At 36.1% G+C, this 20,827-nt stretch overlaps 5 protein-coding genes across 5 annotated transcripts; 1 reads left to right on the forward strand and 4 right to left on the reverse strand.

Annotated features, from left to right (window-relative positions):
- Nucleotides 1–2,699: 2,699 nt before the first annotated feature.
- LOC17899862 lies at nt 2,700–3,328 on the forward strand. Its single transcript, XM_006303385.2, has 2 exons — nt 2,700–2,948; nt 3,092–3,328. The coding sequence occupies exons 1-2, from the start codon at nt 2,725–2,727 to the stop codon at nt 3,192–3,194; spliced, it is 327 nt and encodes a 108-aa protein (XP_006303447.1). The 5' UTR covers nt 2,700–2,724; the 3' UTR covers nt 3,195–3,328.
- Nucleotides 3,329–6,569: 3,241 nt separating this feature from the next.
- Nucleotides 6,570–8,852, reverse strand: LOC17899351. Its single transcript, XM_023776781.1, has 2 exons — nt 7,181–8,852; nt 6,570–7,108 (listed from the first exon to the last, which is right to left on the reverse strand). Exons 1-2 carry the CDS (start codon nt 8,691–8,693, stop codon nt 6,666–6,668), a joined length of 1,956 nt encoding a protein of 651 aa, XP_023632549.1. The 5' UTR covers nt 8,694–8,852; the 3' UTR covers nt 6,570–6,665.
- Nucleotides 8,853–9,185: 333 nt separating this feature from the next.
- LOC17897325 lies at nt 9,186–12,325 on the reverse strand. The gene is made up of 2 exons (XM_006306696.2): nt 12,185–12,325; nt 9,186–11,847 (listed from the first exon to the last, which is right to left on the reverse strand). Exon 2 carries the CDS (start codon nt 11,845–11,847, stop codon nt 9,295–9,297), a length of 2,553 nt encoding a protein of 850 aa, XP_006306758.1. The 5' UTR covers nt 12,185–12,325; the 3' UTR covers nt 9,186–9,294.
- A 1,909-nt stretch (nt 12,326–14,234) lies between these two features.
- Nucleotides 14,235–16,057, reverse strand: LOC17900358. The gene has a single exon (XM_006303579.2). The coding sequence runs from the start codon at nt 15,982–15,984 to the stop codon at nt 14,347–14,349; it is 1,638 nt and encodes a 545-aa protein (XP_006303641.1). The 5' UTR covers nt 15,985–16,057; the 3' UTR covers nt 14,235–14,346.
- Nucleotides 16,058–16,873: 816 nt separating this feature from the next.
- LOC17899153 lies at nt 16,874–19,540 on the reverse strand. Its single transcript, XM_023789416.1, has one exon. It carries the CDS (start codon nt 19,538–19,540, stop codon nt 17,057–17,059), a length of 2,484 nt encoding a protein of 827 aa, XP_023645184.1. The 3' UTR covers nt 16,874–17,056.
- Between the last annotated feature and the right edge of the window lie 1,287 nt (nt 19,541–20,827).

The following is a 20,827-nucleotide window of genomic DNA, read 5'->3' on the forward strand; positions in this document are numbered from 1 at the left end:
GGCCAGGCATACTCAGGAAACCGTTAGAGAGCCTCAGGACTGATTGTGGAAGACGAACGACATGAATACGGTTTTTACAATCCCTCGGAGTTCTATCAAGAAGAAGGAAGCGGTACTTCACATGTGGACTTATCGTATTCTACAGATATGCCATCGAATCTCACTAATATGATGGGCATTCGAAATGACGTTCGTGATACGAAAATGCATGAACGTCTAAAAAAAGATTTGGTTGAGCATCTTTGGCAAAAATTCGGCTCATCCCAACAATAAAACCATGTTCGTTTCTTTTCTCAATTCCCATTTACTCTTTTGCAATTTATGTACGTCTTTTTAAATGTTTGTATAATATGTTTCCAATTATGGATTATGTAAAATATGTTTCTTTATTTCTAATGTAATATATGTAATTTTAATTTTTCCAATTTAGTATCATTTGTTTCCAATTATGAATAATGTCAAATTTTCTTTCAAATGTAATATATATAATTTATATTTTCCAATTTTGTATAATATGATTCTAATTTCTGAATTTTGTAAAATTTTCATCTTTCTTTTTAATGTAATTTATGTAAATTTAATTTTTAATTGTTAATTTGCATTATTTATTAATTTAGTTTAAATTTTAAAAAATTATATTATAATAATGCTTAAGTACCCATGAATTGGATCATGAGTGGAAGGCTTTTTTCTTTACCATTTCTAATTGATTTTTTTTAATTAGTTTTATTAAAGTTTAATGAAGCATTTAATGTTAAGTACCCTTAAGATGGATGATGAGTGGAGTTGCTCTTAGGCTTCTTAAGAACACAGACACCACCCTTGCATGAACCTTTCTTTGAAGATGGCTTCGAGAAACAACTAAAAAGCTTCGAGAAAAAACCCATCCTAGCTAGCTTCTTGAAATCTGAAAAACAATATTGGTGCTAATGGACTTTTTTAAGGATCTCTACGTGATATGTACCTAGTACCCACACCTTCTTATATATACCAACAGTACCATTAATTACTTCGTCATAAAGTTTAACCTAGGACGAAGGATCTTGATCAATATTTCAACTTAGGAAGCTTACCATTGTTTCCAAATGTAAAATTTACATTTATCACTGTCGTAGATTAGGAAACCTAGTTTGATCATACATTTACACAAGTGTTTGACATTCTTATACGGATTCTTCTTAATTTTTCTGTACTCGTATTTTCATGATTTCCATAGTGTTGCTTAGTCATTTCAACCGTTGGATCTTGATTTCATTCATTTTATCGATTTCTCCATAACATGTTGTAACTTAAAATTAGTTAATGAGATATGTCTCCATAACACTTTATTAAAGTGTGTTATAACTTAAAATTAGTTATACTATATGTTATACCTAAATGTAAGTATATATAAGTTAGAAATACATAAGGGGAATATATAATTTGAAATAGCCTCAACTTTTGTTTTAGTAGTTTTTAAATGTAAAGTAAAATTGGTTACATTAACCTCCAAATATTTCATATATGATAGCACACGGCGGAGGTAGAGAACTAAGAGGGGTGTCATGAAAACAAAAATTTAAGCTTGGCTTTTATTATAAAAGTTAGTTAACACATGTTTAAATAATCTATTGACACCCTTCCATAATTTTAGTGACACCTCTCAAACAAATATAAACTCTCTCTCGACCCCTATATTCAAAGCTGCTATTAATATTTTTCAAATAATGTTGAAATATATTCTACGTATATGGTTATTGGGCATTTTGCCAAACTGTTAGACTTTAACCTTTAAGTTTAATATATATTTTATTCGATTATGTAGCTAAACATAATTATAAGTTAGTTAAAAAAACAGTTCCTAAAACACTAAACGGTAAAAATCTAATTTCTCAATACCTAGACTATTTTTCTTCCTTCGTAATCTTTGCGTAATCATATTGAAAACTAGTGAATTGTAAGTCAAATTTTTTGTAATTTAAGAAACTTTGATAGTTCAAGTAATTAAAATACTAAACACGTTTTTGGATTTGTCAAAGTAAAATAGGGTTGCTTAATATAATATTTCTTACTTGGGTAGTTAATATATACCTCTGTTTCGGTGAAAATGAAATAATGGATAATAATTGTTAGTTTTTTATCTACGTCGAACAAAAAAAAAATTCAAAATATGAGTGAACGCAGAATTTATCTTAAATTCTTTTTTAATCTATTTTTTTAAGAAAAAATATTATGACCCCCATGGTTCATTTTTCTGGCTCCGCCACTATAATGATCTATGGTTGAGAATTTTACTAAAGTAAAATCATTTGTACTTGCATCACAACCCACAACTAATATTTGATTAATATTTTACCGCAATATATATATATATATATATATATATATAGTACTGCTTAAGTGACTTGGACTAATCATGTGCTAATTAAACTGCTAATCATATAGTACTCATGCATAACTGAACTTTTTTGCAACTGTAAATTCTAAAAAATACTTAAGCACTATGTAGTGTGTAGGATGAGTAAATATATTTACCATAAGCTGAAAAAGAAGAAGAAGATAAGATTCATAAGAAAACTTGGGGTTCTTCTTTTCTAGTAAACAAAAAAAATCTGAAGAGACAAAACGGTGACGTGGCTACACAAGATTGGCTAAAGGTCTATCTTCACAAAATGTTGATAGGAACAATATTATTAGATAACTCAACACTTTATGTTGTGTTTTGACCTTTGAAACCAGAAAAAAATGTGGTGTGCTTGTTATCATCAGCCATTATTATCCAGCTCCGTCGTCCTGAGAAGAAAACAAGTGGTCTGCTCCTTTGTATCCTCATGTCCTATAAGCTTAAGCCAACATCAATGGCAAATCAAGAACTATCCCAAGATTGGTATTAGACTCATAAAACCACAACAAGCGAGTGTTTTGCCTCCTTCCGAGTCTGGTGATATCACTACCTTCCTCCTTGTAAGGTTTGTCTCCTATTGTCTTCGTTTCTTTATTTCTAACTTTACAACAAAGATTAATTTCTCTAATATTTATTATCATTATTGGGGAATTTAATTTGCTAATTATATAGGTGTTGAGTAATAATCTACTTAATTAATTATTGCAGTGGAGTAATGATCTCCATGTATTTGGTTACCAATTTTCTGGTTCCATCGTTACTCTTCAAGTCGCTCCAAGGTGAAGAAGAAGAAGAAGAAGACTCAGATTAAGATATATATTAGCTCTAATTATGATTTTTATATGTTTTACTCTTATTTTTGGTTCGACTGAAGTTTCTTATAATTCTTAATTACATCGTCGTCCTATGCTAAATTATTGATATAAGATCCTATCATTTAGGTTCTACTTCTACATCAAATCATTATAGTGTTTTCAAAACACCAATACCTTTTTTTCAAATGGATTTGCCAATAGAAGAAAAAATAAAGCACTTATAGTATTATTGTTAAATATCAAATTTCAGATAATTTTTTGGCTACTACTACATAATAGCAAAGAATATGAAATGAGAAACATAAATGTTGAAATGAACATAATAATAATAATAATTTATTTGTATACATAGTAGCTAGCAAACTCATCTTTGTTAGGATTACTTCTTCTTAAGAACACAGACACCACCCGAGCATGAACCGTTCTTTGAAGATGGCTTCGAGAAACAACTAAAAAGCTTTGAGAAAAAACCCATCTCCTCCATCTTCTTAAAATCTGGAAAAACAAAATCGGTGCTAATGGACCTTTTTAAGGATCTCTACATAGAGCTCTATTTGTAGTACCCACACACACGCATATGTATATGTAACAACAATGTCAAAAATGACTTGGTAACTTAATAAATGTAAATATCTTAACTTAAAATTTTTTTTCCACTATCTTTAAATATATACTTTACATTATTTAGATAGGAAACTTAATAGGTTGATTGTATATCTCTACCTAAATAACATGTTGCCATTTTTTTGGATCCTTCTTGATTCTCTTAAAATTATAATAAAATAAGATATTCATGCTCTAATATGCTGACAAGTGACACGATTCTTTGTGATTAAAAAATTTATATTGAATTTTAATATCAATTTATTTTAGTCTAAAATAATTTTAAAATGTACTTACTTTCCCTCAAAATATCAAGTCATTTTACTCTTAAGATAAATTCAAAAAATTAAAATAAGCAATTCAAGATACAATGGTATAGAGCTACAAGATCTGATGAATGGCGAACTTATACAAAATATACCATTTTGATTGACATCACTCGTGGAAAATTATGTCGATTTAAAATTAATTTGTATGTTATTAGAAAAAAAAATATATTATTTGTCTTGTTTCGATCAGTTAACTTCGAATCTATTGAAAATCTTACAGTTTATATACATACTATAATCAATATAATATATACAGTTTCAAATTTGAAATATAATAGTCAAAGAATGTTGCATATATACTAGTAAAAAGTTTCTATAGCCACTTGAATATTCGTGACTGTGCATTCAATACAATAAATTATTTCAGAATTACATCAATGTAACATCTTTAGCTTTAAAAAAAAACAATGCATGTGTACATTAAAAAGCAAAGAAACTCAATCTACAAATATAATACAAAATCATAAAAGAAAAAAACTATATATAAAAGTATTAAAAAAACAAAAATGGTCTTGTATCACAGGATAAATCTTAAATGTGATCATGTATTACATATACTTAAAAATACACATACGTATGGAAATTGATAACCAACCGCATATACCATACCATATACATTAAAGTTCAGAAATTGCAACAACGCTCCTGTGTGGGTAACTTTAAAGAACATTCCAAGTTGTCTTTATTCAGATTGGGATATTAGTTGGATAGCTTCATGATTAGAAAAACACATACTAAGTACTAACTAACAAACCAAGGTTGGACGATCCTTATGGATGAAGCTAAGCTAATGGTGTAAGTGGAATTAGACAAGCCTTTTCCACAAAGGATTGCAGCTCCAGACATGACATCGACATGCAATGTCTCAATGGTCGATGTTAAATACTCTTGGCTCCCAAAAAAGTGTGAGAAAATGCAGCCATTTAGGATTCTCCTTTGGAATTTGTTGCACGTATTGAAAAACATAATGTTGTCTCTGGTCCAGCCAATTCTTGTCGCTCTTTGCAAAACGTTGAGATGGATTCAGCTGTAGCTTGCTCTTCTCCTCTTTCTGAGGAGGAACCATCAATACTAACTGTCACTGTACATGGCTTATCTCTCCCTAAGTGCGTCTGTAGACGCCAACTCTAATCCCACCATTTCTTTCTTCAAAGTTTGCACCAACTAAGGCTGCTTCATTGGTTGATATTCCTCTAGCTATAGTTAGTCTATTTACTCCTACCCTACTAGGCTCATTGGCAAATGAGGTCTTGCATGGGGATGTTTATGAGAGCAACTTGTTTGCTTCCTTAGACTATGGAGTTGATACATGTTTTGAGATGGGTGACTCCTCTTTAAGAACTCGAGGAGGAACGCCAAGCAAGCCTACGCAAAAAGTTCAAGAGAATCAATGGACTACGGTTAAAGGACGTGGCAAAACGTGGTCGTGTGCTCGCGGTTAATCGACCTTATCCTTTGTGTTATCTTTACCTAATCTAGAATTTACTCAAGTGTATGTTCTTCTCTTTTAACTACTTCCAAAAATACTATATGACCACAAAGTCATATCTTTGTAATTTTCTTTATGCATTTAATTTGCATGTCCTTTAACTAAAAAATAAATTACAACAACATATATATATATATATATATATATATATATATATATATATATATATCGTAACATCTTTATTACCTACCATAGAAACACATCTATATCAATATACTAACTCATTTAACTGATTTAAAAAAAAGCAAAAAAAAACAGTTGGACTCGTGGTGTACTACGGGATAAATCTTAATTTAACTTAAGAGATATAGATTTTAGTATAAAATTCATTCAGGTTCAAGATGTTTCTGGCTCAACGAGATGGTTCACTTTGAACCAAGACCGAAGCTTTCTCCTTTCTCCCATGGCGTCATTCTCTGTATCTATTGATACAAAACTAGACGTTTATCGAAGACTTGTAATTGTATAGAGTGATTGAGAACAAGTGACAGTGACAAGTTGTAAATTTTAAGCACAAACTAAAAACCCAAATTTTCTTGCTAGATTTTTGAAATTTAGTTTATTAATAAAGTTGTTATTTTTATTTTTTTGTCGACAAATTAATATAGTTGTTATTTGTGAAGAATTTGTAAGTATAGTACGAATCTATAATAAACAACACTACAATATATAGTTAGATTACATTGTCTAACTATATCTAGATGTATGTTTACTCTTTTTATATACATATGTATGTTTCCGATGATCCTACGTATATAATTCTTTTGACAATTTTACGCTCATCAAAGTCTAATTATTAGTTTCCCTAAAATCTTTAACCAAACAGAATTTATTAAACAAAGAAAAACATGACACAAAGGGTCTAAACCAGTCTTAAAACCATAAATATACCATGAAAATGAAAAACTTAAAACCAGTCTTAAAAACCATTAAGGATGTTTCCAAAAGATATTAAAAAGGAAAATGAAAATCAAAAGATAGTCAACCAAAATCTCACCCAAAGGACTTGAATGAAATTTGTTCTTTAAATATTCTTCTCCTTGCATTTAGATCAAACGAGCAGCTGCGATGTTTCTCAGTTTTTGGGCTCTCTTCTCTTTCAACCATGCCACAGTTTTTAGTGCCTTGTCCATACGCTCTTCCAACGATGACGCCTGCTCTTTCATCTTTTCAATTCTCTTTCCGTATGGGTCATCACCTGCACCGATGAACCAGTTATTACCAGCAACATTATCTTCCTTCTCAGCTTCATTACTGCACAACTTCTCCTCTGCACAGCTTCCTACCATGACACCATCCTCTTGGAACAAACGCTTTGGTTCCATGCTACCATCATCCATCAGATCTGCATTGCTTCCATGCATAACATTGTCACGTACTTCTTCATTAGCACCAAGGGGAGGATCAGAAGAGTTGTTTTCAACAAATGGGGTCATAGCAATATCATCTCCTGCCTCGCATCCACTTCCATCAGCCACATTTTCAGAGCCTGAAAACACAACACTACCATGATCACCTACGGTGTTTCTTAAACTCAATGTTCAAGCTGATTCATTTTTACCTGTTTGATGAGACAGAAACATGTACTTGCGTCTCTTCTTACGAGCTTGATTCGTGCGCTTGCCTCTCCCGACATGAGCTTGCTCCATGCACTTGCGTTTCCTGTTTAAGTACTCAGCAACACTCATTTCATCATCCTCATCGCTTGTGCTGTTCATCATGGAGCCTGAAGGAACAATGCTAGTACAATGATTATCACCTATGATGTTTCTTGTCTTCGAGGTTCCAGCATATACAACAATACCCTTCTCCTTAGAAGAATACTGTAACTCTGGAAACGTCTTCCTCCACCACTCACTGAACGTTGGAGTAAAACAAGGTTCTGTAGAACGGGAAGGAATGTATAGTTCCATAGCACTGATAGGCTTATTATAATCATTCCAAGCTGCCTCCTCTGAAAGGTTGTTCGGGGGAACAATAGAAGGAATATCCTGAAGCATCCCAAACTGTGAAGCCACTCTATTGGGGAAGTAAGACTCCACGTTGTCCATTCCAACAAGGAGAGACACCTTGTTGCATCGAGCAAAGGAGATGAATTCATCATCAAGACTCGGGGAAACAGGAACCGAGATAGCTTTCTCCGGGTAAAACTGAGGAAATTTCCAGTTGCCCACAGTTTTTGTGTAAGGACGCCACTCAAAACTGTCCATTTCCGAGTTTTCCAGTATCTGTCTCGCATCAGTGGTTTCTTGTTTCAGGTCACTCCAAAGAGCCAATCTTGGCTGATCATCTTTTAGCAACGGATTAGGTTGTGGCTGTAGTTCCTTGAATCTCTCCCATGTCCAAACCTGAAGCAACTTAAACAAGGCAGTCACACCAATGTTGGCAACAACAGTGTCCTCTTTGCTTGAATCTTTGATGTGTTTTTGTAGGAGAGCTAGGTCTGCATACAAGTGAGCCAGAACTGGAGGACCAAGAGCTAATTTAGTACCCATTGAGAGATGAACAGCAATAGGGAAAACAGCTTGATAGACATTGGGGAAAGTTGATGGGAAGACAAAATAGCTAAGCCACAAAGAAAGGAAGCCTACATGCTCTAGTTCATCCCCAGCGTTCATGAATCTATCCATCCATGTCTTTTGTGTGACCCAACTTACGTTACCTCTTCGTCGAATCTCACACCATTCGTCGTTTAGGTTCTTCAGAATCCTCTCCCCGGAGCTATCCAGAGTAGCAAAAAACGGTGTGCCCAGAACAGAGAACCCCGAAAGCAACATAACGTCTTCAAGGGTTATGGTAGCTTCACCCCAGGGGAAGACGAAGGTTTTGGTTTCAGGACACCATTTCTCAGCAATCCCCAAAACGAGATCTGCGTTTCTGATGATCTTTCGCGTCGATGCAACAACAGCGTCGAAGATTCCAGCTTTTCTCCAGACGGCTTCGTGGGAAGAAGACATCTTTTCAACCCATGACTTATAGTTCCACTGTGGAACTCTCCAACCCTTGAAAGTAACAGTTGAAGACATAGCCTTCTGTTGTGGGGAAGGGGCCGAGAGAATCTGGCAAGGAAGCATCAGTGGAGGTGGTGAAGAAGAGCTTGAGAGTGTGAGGTGCCGAAGAAGTGTATGAGAGTATTGAGAGAGGTGGTGTTTTTTTTTCTCTTGCTCTTTGGTTGATTGGTTTTCGAGGGAAACCAATTGTCGATAAGAATTATGAAAGTAATTTTTTTTTTGTTTTTGGTAGAACCATATTTGGTTTGGTTCATTGCATGAACGTTTGACTAAAACGTTGGCAAATAAATTTTTTTTTTTTGGTAAGAAAGTTGGCAAATAAATTTATTTGTAAAGATGATGAGCTGGACTAGATTCCTTAGCATTTTCAGACATAATCGGAAAAGGAAAATATTTTTGGTTTGACTTTTGTGATTAATTAGATGTTTTCATATAATATGATGTATTTTTGGTTTAGTATCGGGTTGGTTTGGTGTCCGGTTTAGGCTATAACCGACGCATGTGTGTTTTCAGATTTCACATGGCAATTTAATCAAGCTGATATACATAAAATAAATATTTATCCTCCCAAAATCCTTTTTAAACATCTTACGTTGTAATAGAGAAAACAAAGTTTTGTTATGCATGAGTACTGTATGACCGCTCAAACCAACCTCCAACACGCCTAGTTGTAGCGAGCTGCGATTCTTCTCAGTTCTGCGTCTCTCCTTTCTATTATCAATGCCACATCTTCTTGTGCCTTCAAAATACGCTCCTCTATTGACAATAGCAGCATCGTCAGTTCTTGTATTCTCTTTTTAGCTGAATTCTTATCAGCCTCAAAATCAAAACCGTTGTTTCTCTTTTCACTCCCGAGGGCATTTTCATGAAGCAAACAGTCTTGTCCATGACTTCCTTCCCCTACACCAATGTGAACGTTTGACTGATCACCACATGGGCTCAAGCTTGTTTCATCTCCACAAGCAAGGTTTTGATGAGGGCTTGAGCCATTCTTGTCTACATTTAATGCTAGCTCCTCTATTATTGCAAGATTCTTTTTCTGGATCAAACTGTCATCACCAGCTACATCATCTTCCTTCTCAGCTTCACTACTGCACAACTTCTCATCTGAGGTCGCCTTTTCTCCTGCTAAGATACTATCTTCTTTGAGCCAACAGTCTGGTTCCTTGCTGCCATTACTGATCATGTCAATCTTCTCTGCATAGCTTCCATGTACATCAAGCTCATCATCACGGGTTTCCCTTGTCTCTAGTGGTGACACAATAATGTCAACCACTCCTCGATTAGTACCAACACCCAGAGAAGAGTCTGAAGAGCTGTTATCATCAAATTGGCTCGGAAACTTCCCTGTTTTGTTTCCAGTTTCATCAGTCTGTACATCGAGCCTATCATCACAGAATTGTCTTGTCTCTGGTGCCACTTCAACAATGTCCATTGCTTCATCGAAACTAACAGGATGATCAGACAAATTGGTTTCATTAAATGGACTCAAAACCATACGCTTCTCTGCGTTGATTCCTGCTTCATCAGTTTCTTCATTCCTTTGCTCTTTTTCTAGTGGTGGGAAAGTTTTCTCTCCATTATCTCTTATCGAAGCAAGCTTTTGACAAGGCCCCAGATCATTGTTATCCGCCTCAAGTCTAATCTTTTTACTAGGCGGTTCAGAAGCAATGGTGTGGCTATCATCTTCTTTATCCTTGTCTGACGGAACCTGCGCCTGACAACGACCTACATTATTTTCATCTTCCAATTTTAGATCTGATTTAACAACCCGCGACACCTCAGAAGAACATTGGAACTCCAAAAACCACTTCCTCCGCCACTCACAGAACATTTGAGTGACCTGAGGTGGTGCAAAACGGGAAGGAATGTATATTGTCACATCATCAATAGGCTTGTTGTAATCATTCCAAGCTGCATCCTGTGAGAGGTTGTGTCGGTTAGCAGGAGAAGGAACATCCTGAAGCATCCCTAACTGTAAAGCCACCCGATTGGGAAAGTAATTCTCCACACAATAAATTCCAACAAGCTCAGACACCTTAAAGCATCGAGCAAAGGAGATAAAGTCATCATCAAGATTGGGATCAACGGGAATCCACATCGCTTTCTCGGGGTAAAACTGAGGAAATTTCCAGTTTCCCACATGTTGTGTGTATGGACGCAACTCAAAACTGTCCCTTTTTGAGTTCTTGAAAATCTTCCTTGCATCGCTCGTATCCTGTTTCAGGTTTTGCCAACGAGCCAATCTCGGCTCACCCTTTTGCATCAGATTAGGTGTTGGTTGTAGTTGCCAGAATCTCTCCCATGTCCAAACTTGGACCAATTTAAACAAGGCAGTCAGATAAATTTTGAGGTTAAACGTTGATTCCTTGAAATCTCTGATGTGGTTTCTCAAAAGACTTAGCTCTGCATACAAGTGAGCAAGAACAGCAGGAGCAAGGGCAACCCTAGTACCTCTTGAAAGATGAACAGCAATTGGGAAAATATGTTCAGAGTGTTGATAATAGCGTGATGGAAACACAAAGTAGCTAAGCCATGACACAATAAAAGCAACATGCTCAAGCTCATCACCACTTTCCATGAATCTCTCTATCCATGCTACTTGGTTTGCAGAAAAGCCTTTATCTTTCTTAATCCTAAGACATTCTTTCTCCAGCTTAGCCATTGTCTCCCTTCCTGACATATCCAGAGTAGCAAAAACCGGCAAACCCAAAACAGAGAAACCCAAAAGCACCATAACGTCTTCAAGTGTTATTGTTGCTTCACCCCAAGGGAAAACGAAGGTTTTGGTTTCACAACACCACTTCTCAGCAATACCCAGAACCAAGTCTATGTTTTTAGGGATTTTGATTAGGGATGCCATAATTGCGTCAAAGATCCCAGCTTTTCTCCAAGTGTGTTGGTGCACATCAGACATCTTCTTAGCCCAAAGCTTGAAATCTTTGCTCGCAAATCTCCAACCATGGAAGGAAACACTTAAAGGCAGAGCCTTTGACTGAGGAAAAGGAGCTGAACGACTTTGACGAGGAAGCATAGCCTCAGATTCACCAATGAAGCAGGGTTTAAAAAGTTGGGTTTTTTTACGGCTAGATCTTCCAACAAGAGCAGAAGAAGTTGGTCTCTGAGTCTCTCCCACGGCAGAGGGTTCTTGAGCTTCTGCTCCGTGAACCTCATCAAGCAATTCATGTTTGAACACTTGAGAAGAAGGTGAAGCCATCTACAATAGAAAAAAAAAATAACAGCTTTGAAATCAATAATTCAAAATCACATATATCATCTATAAGTTTTCACCTAACCCAAAGGGAAACAGCTCAACAAGTTAGCATTTTTATCAACATCTAAATGGTTTGGTTATGTGGCGACTAAAAGTCTAAGACTCATCACACAATCGACTCAAAACATCACTCTCGAAATGCAACTCCAAAGTCCACAAACACAGACTCGCACCACATAAGACTCACTCGATTCTCCAAGACTCAAAACCACACCACACCAGAACCGAGTCAAACCATAGCAAACTCGTTTTTTTTTTTTTTGACAGAACAGAGACATACCTTTAAGGTCAAGAATCGTCGGAGGTTGTGGTCTGTGTAGCTGCCGTACGAGATCAAAAGAGATAATATGTTTTCCTCTTTCTTTGTTTCGTTTAAAACTAAGGGTTTCTCTTTTTAAGCTGGAGAAGAAGAAGAAATAGAAAGTTTTGCTTTTTATCTCATTTTTGGGTATAGTGTTTGACAGGAAGACTAAGGCAAAAGAAATGATGTTGCAGAGCCAGGATATTGAATGGGAACAGTTTCTTTTTAAGGTAATCAATCCAATTGGATAAAGTCTTATCAATCAACTTTACATTACTATTCAACAAAACATAGATACCCCAAATTTAATTTGCATTTTGAAAAACACGATAGGTAATAGAGGCATTTTGCAATTTTCTTATTTAATCAAAACCAAACGGAACTACAAAAACTAAATTCTACACTATGGAGTATTTAAAATTAAATACTACTCGGATTTACCCCGTGGTGCACCACGGGTCAATTTTTTATTTTTATTTTCATTAAATTTTAAATTTTCTTAGTATAGTTTGTATTTGATTTACTGTTTTTGCGTGTTTATAAATGTTTAGAAGTGTTTGTTCTTGGCTTTAATAGTTTCGTATTATTGGAAAGTGTATATTGTTAAGAATACGAAGTTTATGTCAATAAAAATTTCAAAATAGACTAATTAGAAATAACTGCCGAGAGTTATGGCAAGTATAAGCGATTACGATCTCTTTTGGCAATAATAAGATAATAAATAATTAGATTAATAGATTGTGGAAATTAAATTTAAACACATTTATGTTTTCTAGTTGTAGGATCCGATTACTTAATTCCGGGTTATATAAACTAATTTTGACCCGGTCCAAATTTTCCTTAAAATGAGTTTTGGTCAAATTGTACTCCAAAAATGTTAAGATAGATATGAGAAGCCATGACTATATATATATATATATATATATATATATATATTTTTTTTTGGTCTTGCTATGACTATATAAGTTTCTTGTTTTGGAACAAAGATGACAATGTGACCTCTCTAGTTAAAGTATCTCACTGCGCCTAAGTCAACATATTGATTCCTGCCCACTTCTAGAAACGTTAAACCTACCTTCAGTTATAATTTGTTTCTAGCAAGTTCATTTTAAAAAATCTTAAGCTGAACTGCAATAGTGCAATACATTTTTTTTTTTTCTGTTTTTTACAAGCAAATTTATACGGCATATGTGTATCTTCTATTATTACCCTATTGCACAAACAAAATCTATTCCAGTTCCAGACAGGTTTGTTTAATGCTTTGGAGAAGAAAGAAGACTTCATCTCGAGACAGGTTTGTTTAATTTCACTTACATCATCTTTAGGAATGCTTAATTAGGGGTCTAGGTTTTAATAACTTTGATAAAGGTATGTTTAGGACCAACCCTAAACATCTAGTGGTCTAAATAAGTATATTTATTGATGTTGTTGACTAATGCCTGGATTTGGATTGTGGTTCTGTTATCATTTAACCATTGACTGACTAGAACAGGACCAACCCTAAAACATTGTACAAGAATTCTTAACAGTATCTTTACTTTCTCAACTCTCTCATGCAGTTATTGCAGGCTCTCTGAAGATACTTTATCAATTATCTCTTCACTTGATGTTACATGTATGTAATCACAAAGGTGAGGTTGATCTTTGATATTCTACTTGCATTTGATATTCAACCTCAACCTCGAACCCGCCTAGATCAAACGATCTGCTGCGATTTTTCACTGTTTCTCGGCTCTCCTTTCTTTCAAAAATAACATTGAATTTTGAAAAGATATGTTGTGCTGAATATCAATGATGGTTGTGCACTCTGGTAATTAATGGAGAATATGACATTGTTGGAATAAGGTATATGAATTTGTGGATTTAGAAATCTGAATGGTGTATGTGATACTGTCGTGGTGGTTACTTTTTTAAAAGTTTGTTTATCTTGGTCCCTACTCCCTAGGCATATATGATTTATTTCACTTGCTGGAATTAGACTGTTCCATTTTAGGATGAAGCTATTTCTGTAAGTAAATTCTGATCTGCAACACACCAATAAGCTCATAACTAGGTTCAAATCAAAGTGAAACACTTTAGGCCAACAAGTCCTCAAAAGATATAAAGCTAGCTTCATGTTCTTGTGTCTCCTCTTTACATCGTCAGCTATTTGCATTCCATCCTTGCTTGTTCTGTTCATTTAAGAGCCCGAAAGAATCAAAACTAGTATCATCTTCACTTTTGATGGTTCTTGACATCAGTGTGGTAGCTGATTCATTGCTACCGTTTCCACGAGCTTGCTTTATGTACTTACGTATCTTGTTTATTAAACCCTCAGCTGTCTTCATATTATCCTCACTTGTTGCGTTCATCTTAGATCCGGAAGGAACAAAACTATTATCCACACCTGTGATGGTTCTTTCTCTCAAAGTTTCGTCTGATTCAGCAACCAGATTCTCTCCCGGAAGATACTTGAGTTCAGGAAACGACTTCTTCCACCACTCGCCGAATGCTAGAGTAACACAAGGTATTGCAGAACGAGAAGGAATGTGTAATGTCAAATCATCGATAGGCTTAATATAATCATTCCAAGCTGCCTCCCGCGTGAGGTTGTTCCGGTTAACAGGAGACGGAACATCCTGAAGCATTCCAAACTGTGAAGCAACTCGATTGGGGAAGTAATGCTCCACATTGTCAATTCCAACAAGCTTAGATGCCTTGATGAATCGAGCAAAGGAGATGAATTCATCATCAAGACTCGGGCAAACAGGAACCGACAGAGCTTTCTCCGGGTAAAACTGAGGAAATTTCCAGTTTCCAACAGTTTTTGTGTAGGGACGCCACTTAAAACTGTCCATTTCCGAGTTGTCCAGGATCTGTCTCGCATCAGTGGTTTCTTGTTTCAGGTCACTCCAAAGAGCCAATCTTGGCTCACCTGCTAGCAAGGGATTAGGTTCTGGCTGTAGTTCCCTGAATCTCTCCCATGTCCAAACTTGAACCAACTTAAACAAGGCACTCAAATCAATTTCGACCCTAATATGCGATTTGCCAAAAGCTCTGATGTGAGTTTTCAAGAGACCTAGCTCTGCATACAAATGAGCAAGAACAGCAGGAGCAAGAGCAATCCTAGTACCACTTGAAAGATGAATAGCAATTGGAAAAATAACCTCATAGACACGGTGGAAGCATAATGGAAACACAAAGTAGCTAAGCCACAACACAAGAAAAGCCACATGCTCAAGCTCATCTTCAGTGTTCATGAATCTCTCCATCCATGTCACTTGTGTTACGAAACCGACTTTACCTTTTTGTTTAATCTCCATCCATTCTTTTTTTAGCTTCTTCATAATCTCCTCCCCTGAGCTATCCAGAGTAGCAAAAACCGGGGAACCCAAAACAGAGAAACCTGAAAGCAACATAACGTCTTCAAGGGTTATGGTTGTTTCACCCCAAGGGAACACGAAGGTCTTAGTGTCAGGACACCATTTCTCAGCAATACCCAGAACGAGATCTGTGTTTCTGAAGATTTTGTATGTGGATGCTACAACTGCTTCAAAGATCCCAGCTTTTCTCCAGATGGGTTCGTGCAAAGCTGCCATTTTTCTAGCCCAAAACTTAAACTTAGTGCTTGCAAATCTCCACCCATTGAAGGAAACACTGAAAGGTAGAGTCTTTAAGTCAGGAGAAGGAGCTGAACGTTTCCGACGAGCTTCAGATCCATCAATGGAGGTTAGACAAGGTTTTAAAAGATGGTTTTTTTCTCTACTAGGTCGGCTACTGTTCTCAGCGGGAGACTCCATGAGATGAGAAGATCTTCAGTGTAATCGGAGAAGAAAACGAAAGCTAGAAACGTTTGTGTGAAGGTGAAGAAGACACACGCAGAAACTATTGTTGCAGGTGAGTACTAAAGAGGAACGGTTGTTTTAAAGGTCATTGGTGTTATGAGTAACGATAAATATAGAAAAAAAAAAAAAAAAAAGATTGTGACGGAAAAAGTTATTTGCAATTTTTGCAAAAACTCATACTTTTGTTCTTCGGTTTCTCAACCCTCTCATGAATTTTCATCGACTCAAAACTCATCGGAATGTCTTGTTGTAATACATGCAGTTATTGCAGCTGCTGCTTACATAGTCATGGCGTCATGGGACTACGGTTTGCTGCAGACTCTGAAGATTATGCCGGCTGCTTTGGTTGCTGGGATCAGGTTCAGGTACTTCATTAATTGTCTTTTCACTCGATGTTACCTACAGTATATGGAATCGCTCATGATGAGTTTTTAATTATCTTCATTACATTGATTGCTTAGATTTTGATTATACTTAATTTAATTTTCTTATAGTTTCACTTAATGGAATCAGACTTTTCCATTTAAGGATGAAACTATCCCTGTAAGAAAAATTCTGATCTGCAACACACCAAGAAGCTACTAGCTCATAACTGTGTTCAAAAGATTCAAATGAAACACTTGAAGAAAACAAGTCTTCAAATTCAGAGCTCATTCTGGATAAAAGTAGCTACTCACTATTGTAAGAAAAGTTATGTAAAACAGAGCTTTAATAGTTCAGAGCTGGCTGGCTGGCTTTCTTAGGATTCAAAGTCTGGAACTTATAACCTAAACCGCCATAATAAAATAAACAGATGCATAGATCTATATAACCTGCAAGAAATTCTGATCTAAAACACACCAAGAAGGCAAGAAGTTACTAGCCCATAACTGAGTTCAAAAGATTCAAATGACAAACTTAAAAAGCAAACCAGTCCTCAAAATATACTAAGCAGGAAAATCAAAAGATACTACTAAACCAAAAGATCATATAGATATGAGGCTGAACTTTTGATATTCTACTTGAATTTGACTTCTCCTTTCTTTATCTACTTGTTAATTTTTCTCTGTTTTATAGCTCTCCTTTTATTCAGCCATGCCACAGTTCTTTCTGCTTGAAGAATACGCTCTTCTATCGTTAATGCCAGCACCTTCAGCTCTCGAAATCTCTTTTCAGTGGTGTCATTATCAACGTCACCATCACCAAAATCATGGTTTCTCTTTTCCAAATCCTCTAACTGCTCACTGGATTTCTTGGTTTCTTCACTTCCAAAACCATCGTCATGAAGCAAACAATTTTGTCCCTGACTTCTCTCACCTACAGTGATGTGAGTGTCTGACTTATCAGATGGGCTGAGAACCATACTCTTATATGATTTGCTTATTTCATTTTTTTCTCCCTTTTGTACATTCTCACTGATCCTTCCATCATCACTTTCATTCTTAGTTTCACTGCACAACTTCCCATCTGATCTCGCCATTTCTCCAGCCACCGTATCAATATCATGTTCATAATCTGATCTCGTCATTTCTCCAGCTACGGGATCATCTTCATAGAACAAACACTTTGGTTTCTTGCTGCCATCATTGATCATAGTCTTTTTCTCTGCATAGCTTGCATACACATCAAAATCATCATCACAGTATTGCCTTGTCTCTGGCACTGGTACAACAATGTCATGTGCTCCATCAACATCAACAGGAGAATCTGAAGAGTTAGTTTTATGAGATGGGCTCAGAACCATACGCTTCTCAGCTTTTCTTCCTCTTTCATCAGTTTCTGTTTCTTCATTCCTTTTCTTTACTTCCGGTGCTGGTACAGTTTCATCTCTATCATAGCTTTTCGAAATAAGCTTTTGACAATTCCTTAAATCATTCTTACGCGCCTCAAGTCTGCTTTTTTTGTCAAGCAGCTCAGAAGCACCTTCCCCACTGTTCTTAAGATTACTATGCATCTTCTTATAAAGTTTCCTTCGTACAGCAACGGCGAGTCTCTCATCATCGTCATCATTTTCTGATGAATCCTGTTTCTGACAACGACCCAATGTACTCTCATCGTTCCCATGAGCTTGCTTTGTGTACTTACGTCTCTTGTTTGTTGAATTCTCAGCTATCTTCATTCCATCCTCGCTTCTTCTGTTCATCTTAGAGCTTGAAAGGACCAAACTAGTGTCATCTCCTGTGATGGCTGATTTCAATGTTTCAGCTGATTCAACAACCTCCTTCCTCCACCACTCGCAGAACATTGGTATATAACAAGATATTGCAGAACGGGAAGGAATGTATAATGTCATACCATCAATAGGCTTATCGTATACATTCCAGGCTGCCTCACGTGAGAGTCTGTTACCTTTAACGGGAGAAGAAACATCGTGACGCACCCCAAACTGTGAAGCCACCCGATTGGGAAAGTAATGCTCCACACTGTCAATACCAACAAGCTCAGACACCTTGATGCATCGAGCAAAGGAGATAAACTCATCATCAAGACTGGGACCAACAGGCACGCGCATCTCCTTTTCAGGATAAAATCGAGGGAAATTCCAGTTTTTCATAGTTTTTGTGTAGGGACGCCACACAAAACCATCAGTTTTCGAGTTGTCTAGAATCTGCTTTGCATTGCTGGTTCTCTGTTTCACGTTAGCCCACCGAGCCAATCTTGGCTCACCCCTTAGCAAAGAAAACGGTTTTGGTTGTAGTTCCCTGAATCTCTCCCACGCCCAAACTTGAACCAGCTTAAACAAAGCAGACAGGTCAATCTGTACCTTAATAAGCGATTGGCTGAAAACTCTAATGTGGGATTTCAAGAGGCTAAGGTCTGCATACAGGTGTGCAAGAACAGCAGGAGCAATAGCCATCTTAGTACCATATGAAAGATGAACAGCAATTGGCAAAATAGCTTTAGAGAGATGAAATAAGTCTGATGGAAAGACAAAGTAGCTAAGCCACAACGCAAGGAACCCAACATGCTCAAGCTCATCACCACTGTTCATGAATCTCTTCATCCATGATAATTTGCTGACCAGAACGACTTTATCTTTCTTAATCTTCTTCCATTCTTTCTCTAGTTTCTCCATAACCTTCTTTCCTGAGCTGTCCGGAGCAGCAAAAACCGGCAAACCCAAAACAGAGAAGCCTAAAAGCAACATAACGTCTTCAAGGGTTATGGTTGCTTCACCCCAAGGGAAAACGAAGGTTTTGGTTTCCGGACACCATTTCTCGGCAATACCCATAATAAGATCTGTGTCTTTAGGGACTTTGTATGTAGATGCTATCACTGCTTCAAAAATCCCAGCTTTTCTCCAAATGGGTTCGTGCAAAGATGCCATTTTTCTAGCCCAAGACTTGAACTTTTTGTTTGGAAACCTCCAACCACAGAAGTTAACACTCGCAGAAAGAGCCTTTGAGTGAACAGAAGGAGATGAACGATTTTGCTGAGCTTCGAATCCATCAATGGAGGTGAGACGACAAGGTTTTAAAAGATGGGTTTTTTTGCTACTAGATCGATTCCTGTTCTCGGTAGGAGACGCCATGAGCTCTTCTCTCTTTTCAACGAAGATCTCTTCAATTAATGGAGAAGAAAAAGATGAAGTCTAGAAAAGAAAATTAACGCCTTTTTGTTTTCTTGTGGCTTAATGTTTGAGATTCAAGGCACGCAGAGACTATGTTGCAGGTAGGAGCTAAAATGAAATAGGTGTAGTAATGAACAAAGATCAAATAATAATATTTACTCATCTGGTCAATATCATTTAAGGGAAAATTGTGCGTGGACACACTTTCAAAAGTTTAATTGCACTATGACACACTTATAAACTTATGGTGCACTTTGGAAAAGTTTCTTTACTCTCTCACCCTCGCTTTGACAACATATTAACTCATTTGTCATCCCAACTAAAATTCTACACAACTAAACACTTACGTTCTCTTCTTCTTCCTTTTCTTCTTCCTCTTTTTCGATTCTTTCCCTTTCTTTCTCTTTCTCTTTCTCATTTTTTTTATTTCTTTTTTATAATCACTTTATCTTGTTATTATAACAATATTTTATATTTATTTTTGTACAATACTCAATATTTCCATTTTTCCTATATTTGAAGATGCATTTTACTATATATTTGGATGAATTATATTATATATTATCCATTTGTAATTGACCATTTATTCGCTGATAATTGGATGGTCAATTGTAATATCATTTCTGGATATACATACTTGTGTTTGGACATTTTAGCAACATGTGGTTACTTTTTACATGTTTTAGTATAAATGAGTGCATATGTACATGAGAACATTCCAATAAATATGAGTGTAAATGAGTGTGTCTCTGTATATGTGAACATATGGACAATAATCGTCTATCCAACATTGAAGATGAGAGTATTAAGAATGATTGGAAGCATTTTTTGGACAGAATAGGTCATCGGTATCCAAAAAACCTCATCCACATTTGAGAGATTTGTTAATGGAACGATTGAAAGGTGCTTGCGGATTACAATGATAATGCGTTGAAATTAGGTTTGAGAGATTTGCTAAAGTTTTCAATTACGAATAAATCTTCTCATTTCGATAGAAAAGATTTCTTGGACAAGGTTTCGTGGATAACTTTTAGTGGACATATTCTTCAGCTCTTGCATCTTGAATTATATTCCAATGAGATACTATAACAACTACACCAACATGCATCTTATACTTCATAAACAAAGTTTAAAGGAGATAATTTTGTGACCAAATTTAGAGAAAAGAGTCAGTTTTATGGATATTGTCCAACATATGCAGTTTTTGTGGATATTGTCTAATGGACGTTGAGCTTGTTGCTTTTGTTC

The sequence above is a fragment of the Capsella rubella genome, unplaced genomic scaffold (genome assembly GCF_000375325.1).
Source record: "Capsella rubella cultivar Monte Gargano unplaced genomic scaffold, Caprub1_0 scaffold_1, whole genome shotgun sequence".
In the NCBI taxonomy this organism is placed as follows: domain Eukaryota; kingdom Viridiplantae; phylum Streptophyta; class Magnoliopsida; order Brassicales; family Brassicaceae; genus Capsella; species Capsella rubella.